General features: G+C 42.3%; 1 protein-coding gene across 1 annotated transcript in view; it reads right to left on the bottom strand.

Annotated features, from left to right (window-relative positions):
* Positions 1 to 3,030: 3,030 nt before the first annotated feature.
* Positions 3,031 to 18,799, bottom strand: part of KCNH1 (potassium voltage-gated channel subfamily H member 1) — a gene marked incomplete at both ends in the record, with an annotated part of 184,556 nt that continues 168,787 nt past the window's right edge. The window contains one exon of the mRNA XM_082481894.1: positions 3,031 to 3,879. Coding sequence (XP_082338020.1) covers positions 3,031 to 3,879 — 849 coding nt within the window. The remainder of the gene's footprint in view (positions 3,880 to 18,799) is intronic.

The following is an 18,799-nucleotide window of genomic DNA, read 5'->3' as shown; positions in this document are numbered from 1 at the left end:
CCTCAAAGACGATTAAATTTTAAGCATAATTCCAGAATATATTACAGTCTTTGAAGGCTTTATAAATAGCTTATAAATGGCTTTATAGGCCTTTATAAGAGCCTCATAAAAGCCTTAAAAATGGATTCTGGGCTGCACCCACCCATTGTCAACCAGGGTGTGGAGGAGTACAGTATTGTACGGGACTTCAGGCTGCACTGGAAGTGCCCCCAGCAAATGGGGACTTGGGTTCCTTTATTCACAGGTGTGGCTCATTGTGGGGCTTCCAGGGCTGACCCTGCCGTGACTCCAGGCCTGGGCAATCAGCAACCCCAGGATAACCTTCAACACATCCCTGAGGGCACATAAAAATACCACTGAGAAACATCAACTCAGTATCAGCAACAAAGGGCCAGATAACCTGCAACTGCACATTTAATTCTACCCCCGCACTGCAGTGCTGGAGATATTAGGCATATTCTTTGGACGTTACAAACCTTTTCTCTCTTATCCACCCGGCATAAGCTAATTTCCATGTTTAACCAACTGCGCGTTGGTGGGTGACACTTTCACAAAGTGCTTGCTAAGTTCAGCAAGACTTTCAGCCTTTCAAAAAGAACATGAGGCTGACGAGCAACTTGCCTGGATTAGGAAACTGGCTCCAAGTCAGTCTCTAAAACCTTGCTGGATCTTTTGGGTATGAATTATAAATCCTTGTATATTAGTACCCCTGTGATTTACTTAGGCATAATTTCACTATCCAATGAATTTAGTGACTGAGGAGACTAGAAAGAAAAATCATTTAATCATTTCTAACTGAAACCATTGATTTCTTACGGCAATCATACCATAGCTATTACAGGTAACCGTTGCCACTTACAGTGATTAATGCACCAAACACGGGGGTGACTTTGGTCAAAGAGAGCCTTCCTCAGTACTGCATGTCTGCAGTGCGGAACTGTAAAAGGCACCAGTTACCACTAGAAAAACCTAAACATGAAACCAGAAATAAATTAAGGAAAGGGCACGTAGGTTTCAGGGAAAGTCACCTCCCTACTGCCTTTTCTTGGATAAGGGCAAAAGGTAACCTACAGATTGATCCTGATAGCTGTTTCTCAGGAATACTTCTGTTCCTGGGTAAGCATTCACAATCTGTGGGCACTTCCATACCGAACCAAGGTATAAGACCCTTGGAAGCCAATCCTAAACCAGCTGCTTCTGGACCTGGAAACCATGGTGCTGCGCTTGAAATAACCAGCATCTGTGAGAGCAGGGCAGTTACCGCAGGAATAGATACAGACTGAGTGACTTCAAGACCTGAGCTAGTAGGTTTGCACAGCACGGCCTCACCACTGTGCCGGTTCATCAATGGACTTCACGCTTCCCCAGGGATGTCTGACACAGTTCTGCATTGCACCGTGCAAGCATCAGGCCACCAGAAATCCTTTCACATGAGTTGTTTTCCTTGCCTCTTCCTTACTTAACATGACCAAAAATCTTCCCCCCAAAATCATGTGTTTTTTGTAAATGACTTAGTACGATGGAAAAAGAATGAGACTTAATTACTCCCACACTGTGTTAAGACCTATTGCCATTAAAAATGAAAACCCAAAAAAGTGTTGCACTATGCTTCCAAGCTCTAACCTACTGTTAAATAGTGAACATACCAAATCAGTGGAGAGAATATACTGTGAATATACACCTATACCCCGAGGTGATAACCCAAGCTGTGATACCAGCTGTGCTACCCTACCTAATGGATAATGAACAGTAGTTTTGGTAAAGTGCTTCAATCTTCCTCAAAAAAAAGTTATGAAAATATAAGTTTTGGAAACATCTCCTTCTTTAAGAAGCAGATCTTTTTGTTTCCTTGCTACAATAGCACTTGTATACAGTAAGCACTGTATTTCTACCTCTACTATCCATTTGCTTGCTAGCTAGATTAGATCAGGAACAATACATCTGGATGTAGAGAAAAATGCCACAATCTAAAATCTTTACAAGTTTTGTGAAAGCCTTTGGCTACAATGAACATTATCAAAACAGAAACCTCTGCATAATAATTTAACAAGAATCAAAAGAGCAGATTCATAGCAAAACCAGGACATAAATGCCACAGTATATTTTCACAGGGAGGCAAATCTGCAGAACCTGTTACTGATGCTCACAGTATGTTGTGCAGTGGGCTGTGCTCAAGTACACTGCACACCCAACCCTCTGTCCTCCAGTGGCTGAAGTTAAAAGCAAAGTTAACAATATTCCAAGACGTCTAAGACACATGTTAAGTTTTTGAAAACCAGCATCCTTGACTCAGTGAATGAAAATGTGGAAGATCCCATTTATTAACAGACCTGAAATACGGTGGCTATTGGTGAGGAGGTTATTAAAAGTAATTGCTTTAGCAATATGTCAGTTTGCAATTAAAAAGTACATTTTTTTCATCTTTTTAGCTGTTCCTTGACTACCCAAAAGTAACTTCAGTACCGAGTAGCACACATTCTATTGAAATGAAATACGCATCTGCTACCGCTCTTTGCATTATTACAGATATATGAAAATATACTGTGACATTTAACATGGTGTACAGGTGACTGAGACAGTGACAGCAGCAGCAAAAAAAAAAGAAATCAACCCACCAAATGCTGAAAATGTAAGCACCCTGGCAAGAGCTTATTCATATAGGCAAAACCCGAGCTAAAGACGTAAGGCATGCTCCAAAAACCTCAGAGGTCACCTGGGGCTCACGGGGGTGGCTGCTGCTGCTGTCAGAATTCTTATTCCAACATCCCGAGGGACAGGGGGGAGCGAGGGGGAATGGGCACCAATGAAGAAAAGAAAAACTTTAGAAACTGTACCCTTGCTGTCAAAAAGGCTTCAGAGTCAGCTGCCATCTTGACATGAGGTTGCAACTCCTGTTACCGTACCTTTTTAGACACAGGGAACATGCTTAGTGAACTGGTCCCTCACTCATTTTCAAGAAAAATTAAATTTAAAATGTTAGGGGGGCTGTTTGTTTGTTGGTTTGTTTGTTTGTTTTTAAAAAGAAACACCTCAGCTAGCTCCAAACATGTCTTTTTCAGATTCTGGAGACTGGGGCCTTGATATTTCAAACAATTCCTGTGGCGACTGGGAGCTTCTTCTTGAGGTTAATATCCTAAGTATCTCAGCGAGCTGTTTTTCTATATTGGTCATTTTTGTGTTTAAAGCCTTGATGTCCTCTTTCAACTCGTGTTTCACTTCTAGCATGGTGGCCTGAAGAGTCTGTTCTGGGATGGGATAAAAGGAATGCTTGACCTCGGTGAGGACCGGGCTGCGGTCCTGCGGGCTTCTTGTCTCCCCAACGTTATCCAAGCGCAAATCACTTTTTGTAATGCCACTGTCACAAGAGTCTGTCTTCTTCAGCGTAGCTTCTCCCGAAGCTTTAGTTCTCTCTGGTAAAGTCTCCATGGACTCTGCTTTAGACACCTTGTTCCAGTCTTCACCTTTCCCACAGGCATCTTTGAATTTGGCCCAGCCTTTTCGTCGGGGGTAGTCCCCTGACACTTTACATCCTGCATAGTCTGATGTTGGGGCCTGCAGCTTTGCCTGGTCAGAGGCCCCAGACGTTGAAGCAGACTGGTACGACACAGGGGTGGCCGGACTCTCCCGTACAGTCACAACACTGGCTTTGACCACCGAGCGGGCAGAGGAGTGCTCCCCTAAAACGTTGCCCTTCTCCACGTCCAGGTCATCTGGATCTCTGCCCCTCTCTGCTGCGAGTCGCGCTTCCTTCTGCTGCCGGAACCTCTGGAACAGCCGGCGGACTGGGTGGTCTGGGGGTAAGATCAGGGGCGCTTCGTTCTTCCTCTTCATTCTCTCCTCTTCTTCACGTTTGACATCACTGATTTTCCGGAATACAATCTACAGGGGGAAAAAGATTTCACTCTGTGATTAACTGCACATTTGTTAAAGGGGAAAAGTTGTAGAGAAAGAATTATTTGAAAGAATTTATTTTAACTGACAAATGCACAATCTCTGCTCATTTTTAGCGACATTTTCAAGTACCTTATCTTGTGTGGAACGTGGCTTATTTCATTATTTAAGAGTATACACCATCTGGTTTATAACACCAGAAAGAAAAAAAAAAAAAAAACCAAAGAAAAAGATTTCTCAAGTTCTGAGAGGTCAGCAAGGCAGCACAACCCTAACTATAATGATCCCAGAAAGTTACTTGTTCTAGTTTGTGTTAAAAGTGACTTATATTTGTTTTCCTGACTCTATGGTTTAGCAGCAAGTTTCGGAGGGCTGGAGCGCCTCTCCTATGAGGAGAGGCTGAAAGAGTTGGGGCTGTTCAGCCTGGAGAAGAGAAGGCTCCAGGGAGACCTTATTGCGGCCTTCCAGTACCTAAAGGGGACCTACAGGAGAGCTGGGGAAGGACTTTTTACTAGGGCATGTAGTGATAAGACGAGGGGGGATGGCTTCAAACTGGAAGAAGGTAGATTTAGATTAAACATTAGGAAGAAATTTTTCACTTTGAGGGTGGTAAGGCACTGGAATAGGTTGCCCAGAGAAGTTGTGGAAGCTCCATCCCTGGAGGTGTTCAAAGCCAGGCTGGACATGGCCTTGGGCAACCTGGCCTAGTGGAAGGTGTCCCTGCCTGTGGCAGGGGGGTTGGAACTAGATGATCTTTAATGTCCCTTCCAACCTAAACCATTCTCTGATTCTACTATTACGAATAGCCATTCCCATGTCTTACATCAGTCTGAGCCCAGAGCTCACTCACTATATGCCGTGCAAAAGATGTGTTATTTTAGTGCAGCTTGGCCACTAATGGGGTCAGTACAGCAAAGACCACTGTTCACTCTGCAACAGCAGTTTGCAAGTTGCTTCTTGCCCTCCCTTCCCCCCCCCCCCCCCCCCCATCTTCTAGAAGCAACTTGCAGTTTTGGGATGAGGCAAAGCTCAAGGCAGTCCCACAGTCAAGGGTACAAGGACAGTAGGGAATGGTGTCTGTGAGACATGGGGAAGCTGTTCGTGCCTTGATTACTACAGCAGCTTGAAGAGCTTCATGTCTTGATTTATTTCTTTATTTGAATAGAAAAGGGGTCGCTTTTACACAAAGAAACAGCCTACTCTCCTAATTATATCTTCCTGAGCCTGCAGGCTAAGTGATCTCTGTGGGAGCAGCCCAAGGCTCTCACGGTACTGCTGACAGCCTCACAGTGTCCCCACACTACCCCAAAACACAGCAAGGCAACGTTTCTTCCCTGGACTTGATGGCAACACATCCTCTTCGAAAACTCCATGCGTTTCACATTTGTAGTGGCATTTTTCAAGCAAAAAAACTCCAATGAGGTATTAAAGGAGAACCATTAAGTAGTCTGGTTTGAAAATGGGAGGTCCCCTAAGCTGAAGTTTTCAATACAGAGTATAAAAGATGTAGCCCCCAGCTTCTACTGAACGCTGATACCTAACCACTTTAGCTGCTTTTTGGGAAAATCCACTCAAAGCCCTTACACTCCAATGCAGAAATAACTTTCAGATTCAAATAATTATTAGGAAATGTGTAAATAAATCCATCCCTCTATTGCAGACATTTAAATTAAACTAAGCCTAATAAGTGCTGCTTCACTGGCACACACAAAATGCATGTTTCTCCTGACTCCAATGCTTCTTGACAGTTTTGTCATTGTGAAGCAGGGAAAAAACATCTTAATACTGTGTCTTTGGAAGGAAGAAGTTGTCGGACTTGGCAGCGTTTCCCAAATACAAAAGAATAAAATTAGCAGAAAGGATATTTTATTTCGAAGCTGCAATTAAGAAACTAAATGTGAGATAAGAATAAGAAAACAGGGTACTTCACAGTATTTTTTTTCCCCAGGAAACTCAGTCTGCAGTGAGCCCAGTAGAAAGCAGACAAAGCAGCGTAACCCTTCAAAGTGAAAGCATAGCACTTACTCACTGGGAAGGGAGAATCAATACAATGCTCCAGGCTAATGGCTTCCCACACACTGCCAGTCCCTCGCTTTAATTGAAGGAAGAGTGTCAGCCCAGCATTAGGGCGGCTGCCCTGCACGCTCCGCTGGAGCCTAGCGATGCCAGGCAGGGTCTCAGGGGGTCACTCCAGCAGCCGGCTAAGGCTGGCTCTGGTGGCACAAAGCCCAAGCAAACCAAGGCCACTATAAACCAGGTCAATTTGTCTCTGCAAAATTCTGTCCCCAAGCCCCCTCCTCTCCTGAAGCTTGCGTGTTTGGCACTGGTGTGGACATCTGTGTCCCGCATGGCACTGGGCCAGGTGGTCATGCAGTTAACAGGGTTCATGTTACTTTGCACATGAGCAGTCTCAGTGTGACCTGTGGATCTGGACTGTGTGTTTTTCTTAAATGCTCAGAAGGGTAGTATGACTGGGTGGTGCAATGGTCACGCTCACAGGGGTCACCAAGGAAGGCACCCAGGTGCTTGAAAGAGCTAGAGGCCAGGCTGCTTCGTAGAGTCCTTGTCTAGTCCAACCCCGGCTCCACGCAGCCCGCTCAGCACCTTGTCTGGTAAGCACTGGAGTACCTCTCAGTACTTAATGACTGGCTTTTGTAACATACATGGCTAAGTTATTCGACAGAAGCTGCCCCTGCTACAGGTACGATACAGATGAGTCTCAAGCAATAACTTATTAACAGCCTAGCCCAGCCGATACTTGTACTAGCCATTGCATCTCATGCAGCTGGTAGTGTGGTCTCCATACTGGAGTACAAGAAGCAAATTTACCAGCAAAAGCAAAAAGGTGAACACTGAGTAACAAGACGTTGGTAGTGCTTATCTCCCCACAGCCCCTGCTGCTTTCCGTTGCACCGCCCAGAGGAGCCCTGTTGATGCTAAGCAAACTCGGCTGTGGAGAACCTGCTATCAGCTTTCTCGCTGTGTGGTGGTCGGCCTCAGGGCCCCGAACATACCTTCACTCTACCTTCAGGAGATCAGACTGCAACAGAAACAGGAACATATGTGGAGAGAGTGATTAAATAAATACTGCCTTTGCCATGGGTAACTGCTGCCATGCTAATGACCCCCCTAATTTCCATTTTCCACAGAAGGCCGTACACCAGCTACAAGGCAAGTACAACACAGCAGCAATCACCTGTGTGAACGCAGAGGTGTGGTCCTCAGGTCTCCCATCCTGCTTGACATCTTTTAAACGTATATATTTATGTGACAAGCTGCACTCATGCGGTGCAAATCAAAGCTATGCACATTTGCCAGGGGACACAGCCGCCAACTCTTGGGTTGGCTTCTTTTAACTAACTCCTAAGACACTGGATAAATACGTATCACAGAGCAACTTGTCTTTGGGAAGCCCAGGCAGAGCTGTCACTGGTCTCCTTTTTTGCAAGTTCCCCAATGCAATATTCTCTCAAGACAGCTCCATATTTATGTATAAAGTAAAACTGTTATACCTATGCGAAGGTAAGGAGTAATTGAAAAGACTTCACATAGCTGCATTTTGACATTTTTTTTCTGTCTTTTTTAAGATTAAATGCAAATGTATTAAAAATACAAATAACTTTTAAATGGACTGTTTTCTTACAATTGTTGTGGAAAAAGCAATTTTTTAAGTGGTTAAACAGCTTCAGCAGCATCCAAGTTATTCAGAAAACGTGGTTGTTATGATGATGCATGTACACCTGCTCCCACAAGCAGTAAGAGTACAAGGGAAAAGAAAATAGGTTTCATTTTTTATAAGGAAGAGGAGTCTGGACCTACACAGCAATTTTCATGTGAAATTTGACAGGGCTACAAATATGGTTCTTAATCAAAGTTAAAACCCAAAATATTATGGCAAAGGTCCTAAGAGTTTTTAGAGTAGTTCCTCTTTATCTGTTTCTACAAGCATTTATTTTTGTCTGGGAAGGGGTAGTGCTTTGTACTCTCAAAATCCACACAGACACAGGGGACCTCTACTTTACAAGCTATGTCGTTTTCCATAGCATTGCCCTCTTTAAGACCCAAGCACACAGAAAAAAATCTAGTGGGAGTATCTTAACAGTATGTGAAGACCGAAATATGGACTAAGAACCTGAACTGAGATGAAATAACAAGAAATCTAAACACTAGGCCTACAAGTGCATACTTCACTGGTCCTATCTCAAGTCTAGTTTCATAATTCCATTTTTATTAAAAAGGTGCTGAATCTTGTAGCTCCGCAGGAAAGGCTCCCAGGCTGCCAGAAATGTGACTATTGTGGGGGTATCAGCCTAGATTTGCCAAAAACTTGAAAAATAGCTCTGTTAGGCACAGATTATTGCAATCGTATAAACATTTAATTGAGGTATGCTGTTGTGATGACTCAATAACAATTTCATTTTTGGACAATGCACTCAGAGAAGCAGAGAAATGCACTGACACGTCCTGGTGCACTCCTGTACCCCTGTGTCCCTGACCTATGACTGCACACATCCTGTGGCCACATTCCTGCCAGTCCATAAGCTGTGTACAAGGAAGAAAGATGGGGTTACATCCAGCATGTTTCCCTTTCCTCAGTATGAACTAGTTGTGAAGGTGCCACAGTCTCCCATAAGTTTTGGGGAAAGACTCTGCCTCTTTTTAATCGTCAAAGAATTGTCAATCTGTATGTGTAGAATCAATGTCTTTAAAGTCAGGATTTCTCCCCAAAGTATTAAAAAATTAGGTGGACATAAATGAATACTTGAAATATCTTACTTGGTTGTCAAATGTGGAGTGCCCAGCAACTGTTAGCTGGATTTTCTTGTCCTCAGCACTGAAACCCAAGCATCATTTAAATAGTGCAACATGGACATTTTTCGTGAACATGAATTCCATAATTTCTTTATGATCAGACCAGAAGAACAGACTGCAATGTGACCTCCAGCATAAGGCAGGCCATAGGGTTGCTCTGAGGGAGCGTTCCCTGAAGGGAATCTTGTTACACCTAGATTGCATCTCTTAGAAAAACAGAATCACAGAATGGTCAGGGTTGGAAAGGACCTCTGGAGATCATCTAGTCCAACCCCCCCGCAGGTTTTGAATGTCTTCAGAGTGGGAGACTCCACAACCTCTCTGGGCAGCCTGTGCCAGTGCTCTGCCACCCTCACTGTAAAGAAGTTCCTCCTCATATTTAGCTGGAATTTCCTACATTCAAGTTTGTGCCCGTTACCTCTTGTCCTCTCACTGGGCACCACTGAAAAAAGACTGTTCCCTTCCCCCTGGCACCCTCCCTTTAAGTATTTATGAGCATTAATAAGATCCCTCCTCAGTCATCTTTTCTCTAGACTAAAAAGACCAAAGTTCCTCAGTCTTTCTTCATATAGGGATGTTCTAATCCCCTAATCATCTTTGTAGCTCTTTGCTGGACCCTCTCCAGCAGTTCCCCGTCCTTCTTGAACTGGGTAGCCAAGAACTGGACACAATACTCCAGTTGTGGCCTCACCAGGGCAGAGTAGAGGGGAAGGATAACCTCCCTCAACCTGCTGGCCACCCTCTTCTTGATGAACCCCAGGATGCCATTGGCCTTGGCCACCAGGGCACATCGCTGGTGGCATCCATTTTGATGCCAATAAAGAATCCATCATCACATCTTGATAAAAGATTCCTGCCATTTTTGGTTCAAGACTGAGTTTGTCTGAGATCAGTGACACTTCTGTTCCTTACTCACTCAGACACTTAAAAATTCACTTTTAGAAACTGATTCTAGAGTCTTATGTTTAAAAATCTCTGCTAGAAGTATTACATCTAGTCAGTTACTACTGTGAAAGATTTAGACAATACTTTTACTTATATGAAACTGTTCACACCTTTATAATTTTCAATTTAACCCTAAGCTTTCCAATTTTAAATATTTTGAGATGTTTGAATTATTTCCTACCTTCCAGCATCTTTAATAGGTGGTGCTCAGTGCTTAAATTCTCACCCTTGCTCAGAGCTAAAATATGTAGTTTATTTAGTTCAATGCAAGGTTCCTTTTAAGAAGTCAAGTAAAACAACTAATACTACAATGAGTATTCTAGTTGTTCCCCTCTGCTGGCTCACTGCTACCCACTGCTCTTCCCATCTCACTACCTGCACTGAGCCAATGCTTTTCCAGAACTATGCAGCAGAACTTCACATTGGTTTTCCTGAGCAGTAACAAGAGGGCAATGGGCACAGTGGTACTCGCTTGTTTCACAAAGACATTTCAGACAACCTACGCTAAGTTGGCCATTAAAATAGAAGACTGCCTCGCAACAAGATAAAAGGCTGAAATGCTCAACAACAGTGCTATCTCATCTGACCAGATGTGAATATAGATGCAGTAACTTAAGTGCCTACTTCTTTTACACAAAGACAGGGACAGGGGCGTGAAGAATATGACAGGGTTGTATAAAATCAGACATGGCATGAACAGGGGTAGGCAGGGATTGATTATACAGTGTCTTATCCAATATGAAAACTACAGCATCAAATGACAGCAGGAGGAGTTGCATACAAACCAAAGACAAGTTCATGGTTCTTCATCTGAATGTATTAGACATGTGAAAGATGTTAACGAAGGATGTTCTGAATGCAAAAAGTCTGCACGGATTCAATAGACCAGCCAAATACTTGTTAAAGAAAGTCATTAAGGGCTACCAAACAGACAAAACTGGTATCCTGCTCAGGAGTTAAAAATAGTTGGAAGCTGCAAACATATTTGTAGTAACTGCCACATAGGAAAGTTTTGTTCTTACTGTCTCCTTTGGCATCCCTAGGAAACCCTAAATAATTACATAGGCCAAATCTGGAACTGCTGCCTTGCTCACTACAGAGGAAACATTCCCAATGCAGGTGATAGAAAAAGTGCCAGAGGGAAAAACATCAGAAGAAAATAAAGTCTTGAAGACCTGGGCCTTAAATATCTGAGCAGGTTGTTCATCTATTTCAGACAAAGGCTTACTCTCATTGGACCCTTCAGTTCTGTACAGGAAGAGGCAGAAGCAACAAGCCATTATTGTGTAGTGCTACACAGATCTGACATTGCTTTGGAACTTGCCTGGGTTGGAATGAAACAACTGAAAATGGCATATTGTTTTGGTACAATGGTGAAGACTGTTTGGTACGTGTGGTTCATTGCAAGAGTAACTAGATAGAGTGGACTTCACCGTCTCTGAACTGTTGGTAGCCCACAAAACACACTAGAACGATGCTGCCTGCTGAACCGTAGAAAGTCATCTTCTTTAACACTCTGCACACCCCCAGGAAGGTAACCGACAGAAGGACAAGGCAGAAGTAACATATTAGCAACCATATTCTGGTCTTGTTATCTGATTGTAAATGCAACCACTGTGCCAACACTGCATGAGACAGTCTGAAAGATCAGGGGATGCTTCATTTAAAACACATTCTGAATATATTGAAAACCTTATCCTGCATCTGAAGTGGAAAGGATCTTTTGGTCTTATGCAAAAACATCCAAATTTCTTTTCAACTTTGGTTTGTAAGAACTGATCTAAGACCCACAGGAATAGATAGAAATACAGATTTCATCACGTTTTGAATCAGACTGTCATCATGGAGTTACAATTATGAGGTTCCTGGCCACAAAGCTGCTGCTATTATTAGCTCCGCAAGCTTCTCTTCTTTCCACCTCTATAGCATGCACAAATACTGCAAGATTTGGCAGGTCTTCCTCAGCATTAACAGCAAGCAGCATGGCAGCATTTTTTTTCTGGTGCTTAATAATTCTCTTTCACAGATGCAGAAACATCGACAGAGTCTGGAAGTGCCAGATATCATAAACAATTAAAAGCTTAAAATTACTTCATACGGTGCTCACAGAAAATGGACTTAAGCATGAGGAAAACAATCACAAAAAGGCATTTATTAGTACGCAGTCCATCTAGCATCTGCCAACAACTGATGAAAATATCTTCAGGCTGATGTTAGTCCGATGATAATTGGTTCCAATCTTTCTTTTTTTTTTAAAGAAAGCAAGAAAAAAAAAAGGGAAGGAGACAGAAGGCTTGAGAATAAAAAGGCTCTTGACACTCATGTTAAAGAAACCAAAGTTGCATGTGATCAACATAGTCTGTAGTATATATACCCTATAGCAGTGTATTAGCAGGTGTCAGGGAAATTGGTGGAGAAAGAAGACTATGTCTTTTGCATGGGATGGCTTGTCAGAAAGGAGGGAATTTCTGGTCCTTCTCACAAAATACAGGATCAACTTTTCAGGTCATGAAGCTTCCCACCAAAATCTACAATAAGTTTCACTTCCACTATCTATTACCATAGACAATTCCTGGGTTAAATGCTGGACTTAGTTGCACCTCTGGGGTGTAGAGGTGTAGATGTGTGAGAAGGTATATAAGTACACGGGTCAAATTTATGACAGGTGCCATTATGCAGTTCAAGTTTCAAGGCACAATCCTCAAAGCCCACATACCTGTTAAAAGGCTGATACAAATTATCCAGTTTGTAGTCCCATGTTGTTTGACTTTGACCCTGGCTTTCGGCAAATGATTGGTGCATGGGAATTAGGGCCACACAAAAAAGCACAAATCTGCAATAATGCTGCAGATGTCAGTAAGTTCTTTCTAGATTTACTGGCGACAACAGCAAAATTTGGTTGCTGCTTCTGAAGAGTAACAGGTTTCCCTCCAGTTAATGTCACATCCCTCCGGGGCACTCCCAAACATTTCTATTTTGAGTAATAATCTGAAAACTCAAAGCAAACTAAGATTTGGGAGGTCCTGGCAGTGGAGCTGTAAAGGAGTGCTGGTATCAGGAATGCTGGTATCACGAAACCTCAGGTATATGCATAGGCACACACAGCCCAAGATCCAACATGTGGATGGGCACAGCCCTTCTGCACCTTCAAGAAGTCTTTGTCCTGTGGGGAGTAAACCCAGCCCTTCAGACAGAGCAGTACCTGCTGACTTTCAAAAAATCAGACTTCTGTGCACTACTGGATCATTAATATACAAGTGTTTGGAAGAAACACAACTTTGTAATTTAATGAGCATCCAAACTATCCAGATGAATAGAGGTAACAAGGTTTTTAGTCTATACAGAACAACATCTGGGCTAACTGTTGCTGTCATGAACACCATCGGCTTCAACAGACTGAAGCTCTTCTCTGCGACAGCATATTTTGTAGCCTAATTACAAATTCTAGAAATACTGACTTGAATATTAGTGTTTAATCATGTCACTATTATTTATTTAGAAGTTCTGCACAACTCAAGACTCTACTCCTTTGTGTCAAACTTGTCATTCTAATTCGTGTTTACAGGCTATGTTAGTGTTGAGAGAAAATGAAAAAGATTTTACAAAAATACTACTGAAAATAAGACAGAATTATATGTCCAGAGCAATTAGTGGAAATAATATGCAAAGCCTGCCTGATCTACAACAGCAAGTTTTGAGGCATCGAGAGATGTCTCTTCCCCAAAGCAGGCCCTAAAACTGTCATCAATAAACTTAGACAACCACACAATTTAAACTAAAACCCACACCATTGACACTCGTCAATAGTTTGGACAGACATTCACAATTCAGCACATTACAGCTCATCTAGTAACCTCCTTCACTAACTTATAAAAGGAATGAAAGAATAGTATGAAAAAAAACCCAAAAACAAACAGACAGAAATATACATTGCTAATGATATACTAGAACTTCATTATTTCTGAGAGGAAAAGTATCTATTACAAGCAAATACCTAACATGTAGGCCAGGGCTTTGGGTAAATTCTGCCAGATCCGAGTGGGGGAATGTTATACTACTTGAGAACTGCTATGTCCATCAAAACATGAAATGCTCTGTAGGAACTTCTTGTTTGAAGTAAATGAAGATAAAAGAATGTTTCTGCTACCTGCCTGCCAAATGTCAGGACTTTCTAGCAGAAACACCTATAAAATACTATTTTCATGTTTGTTTGGGGGGTTTTGTGCTTTTTTTTTGCATTTTTAGCATGGCACTAGCTTGCCATTAAGATAATTTCCTCTTAGCCAGTTCTTTCTTTCAAGCACTTTTTTCCTGCTTTCATTTACCTGCTTTCTGTCATTAGGCTTATAGTGATAGATAGGCATTTTACTTTCCAAGAGGGTATCAAATGTATTTTCAAATGTATTAAAATCAATCAGGCACCATCAGTCCCAAGAGCTTACGAGTCATTCAGCTACCTTTGCATGCCCGCTCACAAACCAATCTGTACAAACACAATGCTCAGTGTCCCTGATGTGCCAGGCTTGTGCAGCTCTTGAAATTATAAACTGAGAATTACATTAAGCTCAGCTGAAGTTCCTCACATGAATTGCCTAAGATGGTATGAACTCTTCCTTACGTGTCTCTGTCTGAGTTAACAGGCTTGAAGTTCAGCTATAATAGTGAAGAAAAACAAACTAACCTGCAGCTCTGCATAAAAAGAGAATAAATCTTCTACCAAACTAAGTAACCCAGCATGGCAACACAGCTGTGCATACCCAAACACCCAGTGCCACTCAACAGGTCTGTCCTTTCCCTGTTCGAGAGCACTGCTTGGATAACATCAGGCGAGAAGAAAACAAACTGCTAATAACTTGAATGAGAATCAGCAACAAGAAGTACATTGTTGCGATTTCCCAAAGCAGCTGTCAAATCTCTTCAGCCTTAACTAACAGCCAGGAGCTTAAAACCTTGAAGGGAAGAAAACAGTTGACTGTAGCGAGTTGTCTCAGATCTTCTCATTATGAGGAGCTCCTCTTAGCTAGCAGTTACTGGGAGTAGGTCTCTGCCAGTTTGCCGCAGTCCAGTTCCAGCTGGTGATAAGTGATGGCCCTGTTTTCCTTGTCAAGTGTCAAAACTGATAGCTGTCCCCTGTCTGGTAAATGTACAGGTGAGCTAATTAAAATAGCCAAGAATCATCAGATCCCTCCAAATAACTTCACAGAGAATCCTTTAGAGCTGTACTTCTTGATTTTGTTAGAGGTATTTTTATTCTGTAAAAGCAGACATTTAGGTCCCATGGCAAATATAGAATCAAATACTGACAGAGGTAGATGCTTTCTATCCTACCAGTGTATTTCACTCACACACATCCAAGTATTTTACACCAATTCCTCAATCCTCCAAATATGACCAATGCTATTACTTTTATTTATTATTTACATAGCAGCAATGCTTAGGGTTGTATCAGTCTTTTGGTTTATACACACACACACAGAGAGCAAAATGCCATTATTCAGTGAGGCAAAATGGCCTGTTTCATGGGAAGACATCAGAGGCCCAGCACATATTGCAATGACTGATGGCAGCCACACAAAAATTTATGAGCAGTTTGACACATTACTTGTGCAAGATGTCCCTTTCTGTTATGACTGGTAGAAGTTCACCCTTATAAGTTCCAGACAAGAGATCCTGAATACAATTTGTCAAAAGAGTTGTGATTTCAAACACACTTAACTTAAACCTTCCTGAATTTCTCCTGAAGAAAACAGCAGCTCTAGAAGAGGAAAACCAGGACAATTCAGCACAAGTGTATTGTTTCCTAACAAGTAGATTGATACACTAATTTTAAAAATATTTATGATCATGTGTATGTCATTCAAAAATGACAAAGTTAAATCTAAATATTGAAAACCTCTACATGCTGACTGCTATTACCAGGAGTAGTAGGAACCGCAAACTCAAGACTCCCTGGCCCCGTCAAATGTGAGCCTAAAAGCTGCCTTTGGCCCAGCCTTCATTTGTATCACAGCTCTTCTGCTTGCATACAGATATAGAATCATAGAATCGTCTAGGTTCGAAGGGACCTTTAAGATTATCGAGTCCAACCATTAACCTAAATACTGCCAAGTCCACCACTAAGCCATGTCCCTAAGTGCCATGTCTACCTGTCTTTTAAACACCTCCAGGGATGGCGATTCAACCACTTCCCTGGGCAGCCTGTTCCAATGCTTGATAACCCTTTCAGTGAAGAAATTTTTCCTAATATCCACTCTAAACCTTCCCCTGGCACAACTTGAGGCTGGTTCCTCTCGTCCTATCACTTGTTACTTGGGAAAAGAGACCCACACCCACAGATATGTATTCACAATGGTCTATTCATCCCCAAATGCCATCTCAGTCATCATAAATTCAGACTGCATTTACAATTACTTCTGTTAAAAAGTTTTGTTTAGAAATAATGTGCTTGCATCTGACTCTTGGACTAAACAGTCATGGTATTTTCTCCTTCCTCCTGAGTAGCTGAGAGCACTCACAGAAAGCAACTTCCCTTTTCCCCTCTGCCAAAAGGATTTGGGACACCACTTTCAGGAGCATGCTCGTCACCCCATGATGGGGCAAGGGCTGCCCAGCCAGCACAGAAACACAAACTCCAAGGTGCATAGAGATGCAATGAGGGAAGGTCTCCCTCCCCAGAGCTTTGCACTGTGAGGAGGCAACTGTGACAAGAGATGCCCACTCACTGCAAGCAAGTCACAGCCCAGAATGGCTGAGGTTACTACTCTGGGGAGAGCTGCTCTCAGTCTCCCCTGCTGTTTCACTTTAGATACACAACAGGGCATCCAGTCTTCAAGCCTACAGAGCCATTCTCTGTCTCCTTCATCAAATATGTTTCCAAACGAGTGAAACAAGTCCAACAGGAAGGGCAGAAGGAAGCCCTCCTGCTTTCAAAAGCAAGAGTTGGAACTGAGGGTCCCCAGCTCCCCTCAGGCAGGTGACAGAAATGGAGCTCCAGCCTGGAGACATAGGCCCTCACCAGGAGGTGGGATCCTCACATTCTGGCTCCTCCTCTAGCAAACACCCTCACCATTGGTTCAAAACGGAAAGTCTCAGCTGGAGAGAGTTCTGGTTAGGTGAATCCCAGACACGCACGCGCGCGCGCGCACACACACACACACACACACACACACCCCGGACAGCAGCTTCACCATTCTTTTCATTTTCTCAAATCAATGGGAAAAATTAACTTCCTGGGCCTGAAAGTTATCCCATTTTTATCTAATAACCCAGTTTTATCTAATAGTCACCTCCTTCTGCTTTGCAACTCTAACCCTTCATTTACCCAAACTAAAATTTTTCATTTCATCTTACAGTCAGCTTTTCATTTAAGCTTTCTCCTCTTCCCCTGTTTTTCCACTTTACTGAGGCAATGCAAAACATTTAATTTTCATTTGAGAGGCAGGTTTGAAGAGTTCAGCTGCTCAGTGAGGCAGAGCACAGACTACATCGACATGGTTATGTGCTTTTAACTGATCAATAAAATATTGATCGTTTAACTATCATGCTTTGCCATCTCTACCTCTTCCATGTTTTAATGTCACATTGGGCTAAACTTAGATACCTGGGGTGACATTTCCTTGCTTCCTCAAAGGGAGCACTGTAAAACAATTTTCTCCTTGATCCACTGTTCTGAGATGAGGAAGAGAGAGGCATGACACAGAGCTTGCCCTTAATAAGCAAGCTGCCTCTCTCCCACTGGTAACACTGGGATGGTAACTCTTAACCTCTAAGCCTTACTGAGACATGGCTTATTTTGAGTTTGAGAGTTGTACCAGTATCCAGGAGAAACCAACACCAAAGCCATATATCATGTTAGGCGTGCAGTGAAGCCTTGTAATCTCAGTTTAACTCCCCCTTCTACTGCGCCACAGGCTTTTTAGTTCTTCATGGGCATTTATGGTTTATATTTACATAGTCTAATTTTATTCACTTTAAAACAAGAGAAGGGCATTTTCAAGGAGGTTGTCATACTATGTTTTATGTTACCCATTTTCTAGTCTGATATTTCACACAAACGGATTCGTATCCCAAGTATAGGAATATAAAACATCATCATCCTGATCAGAAATAAAGGCTGTGAGCAGCATGCTGTGCTCTCACTTTCCTGAAAACTGCAAGAAATGCAGACATGGAGAGTTGGAGAAGCTGCTGGAAGTCCAGTGGGTTTCACGCTGTGGTAGACGATCAGCAGGGGCTGTGACATTCTGCTTTGTCACCACCACATTGCATTGCTGTGCATGAGGAGAGGAAATAAAGGTTTGCCACGTACCTTATACAACTTGGGGTACACAACCAGGGCTTCCTGCACTTGAGATCCCATTGGGAACAGTTCCCAATACAAAGCATAACCTAAGAGTGGACACTTCAATAGGTGCTGTAAAATATTTCTGTTATGACAATGATTGTACTTGACCACAGTGTACAAATTTGTTTAATTGTTCAGAATTAAGCAAACAAAACCAAAAATCACTCTCTTCCTGCTTCTGTGAGAGCTCTCCTCTCCCTTCTGCTCTTTCTTATGCCTTTGTAAGACATCTAGTCTTAAATATGTTCAGATGAGAAGATGGATGATCTTATACCACAGGCATAAGCTGAGGCATGAAAAGTATTTCCTTAGCAACTGAAGAGTGCAGCAGGCACTTCAGCAGTCAAGTACATGTAGAAATAATACCAGACTCCTTGAAGAGAGTATTTCAATATATTGGAAAGAGTAACTTAATGGAAAATTCTAATTAGAGGCCAAAAAAAGACATTATTATCCAAAATAATGTTAGACATGGATCTAAACTCAAGCAAAGACAACAGCCAGTATGGCCCAGTTCACCACTCTGAGTAAGCAAGGGTTAGATCAACCTGTTATCTTGGGTGTGCATATCTGACAATGACACAGCTAAACAATTTAACAGAGAGGTCAGAGAAAATAAAAGTGTTTGTACATACAGCAAACAACATTGAAGAACTTCTTCCTGATAATGTTTTCAACTAAGAGGTTACAATCCTCAGAAACACAAAGTAGTCATCATTATGCAACCAGTACCAGCAACTGAAAGCTGGATTTTGGCAATAGTGTCAGTGTTCCCCATAAAGGAAAAATGCTTTTAGTTTTTTGCAT

Source organism: Vanellus vanellus (genome assembly GCF_965231255.1).
Source record: "Vanellus vanellus genome assembly, chromosome: 3".
NCBI lineage: Eukaryota > Metazoa > Chordata > Aves > Charadriiformes > Charadriidae > Vanellus > Vanellus vanellus.
Note: the sequence above shows the minus strand (reverse complement) of the source record. Positions and strands in the feature narration are given on the sequence as shown.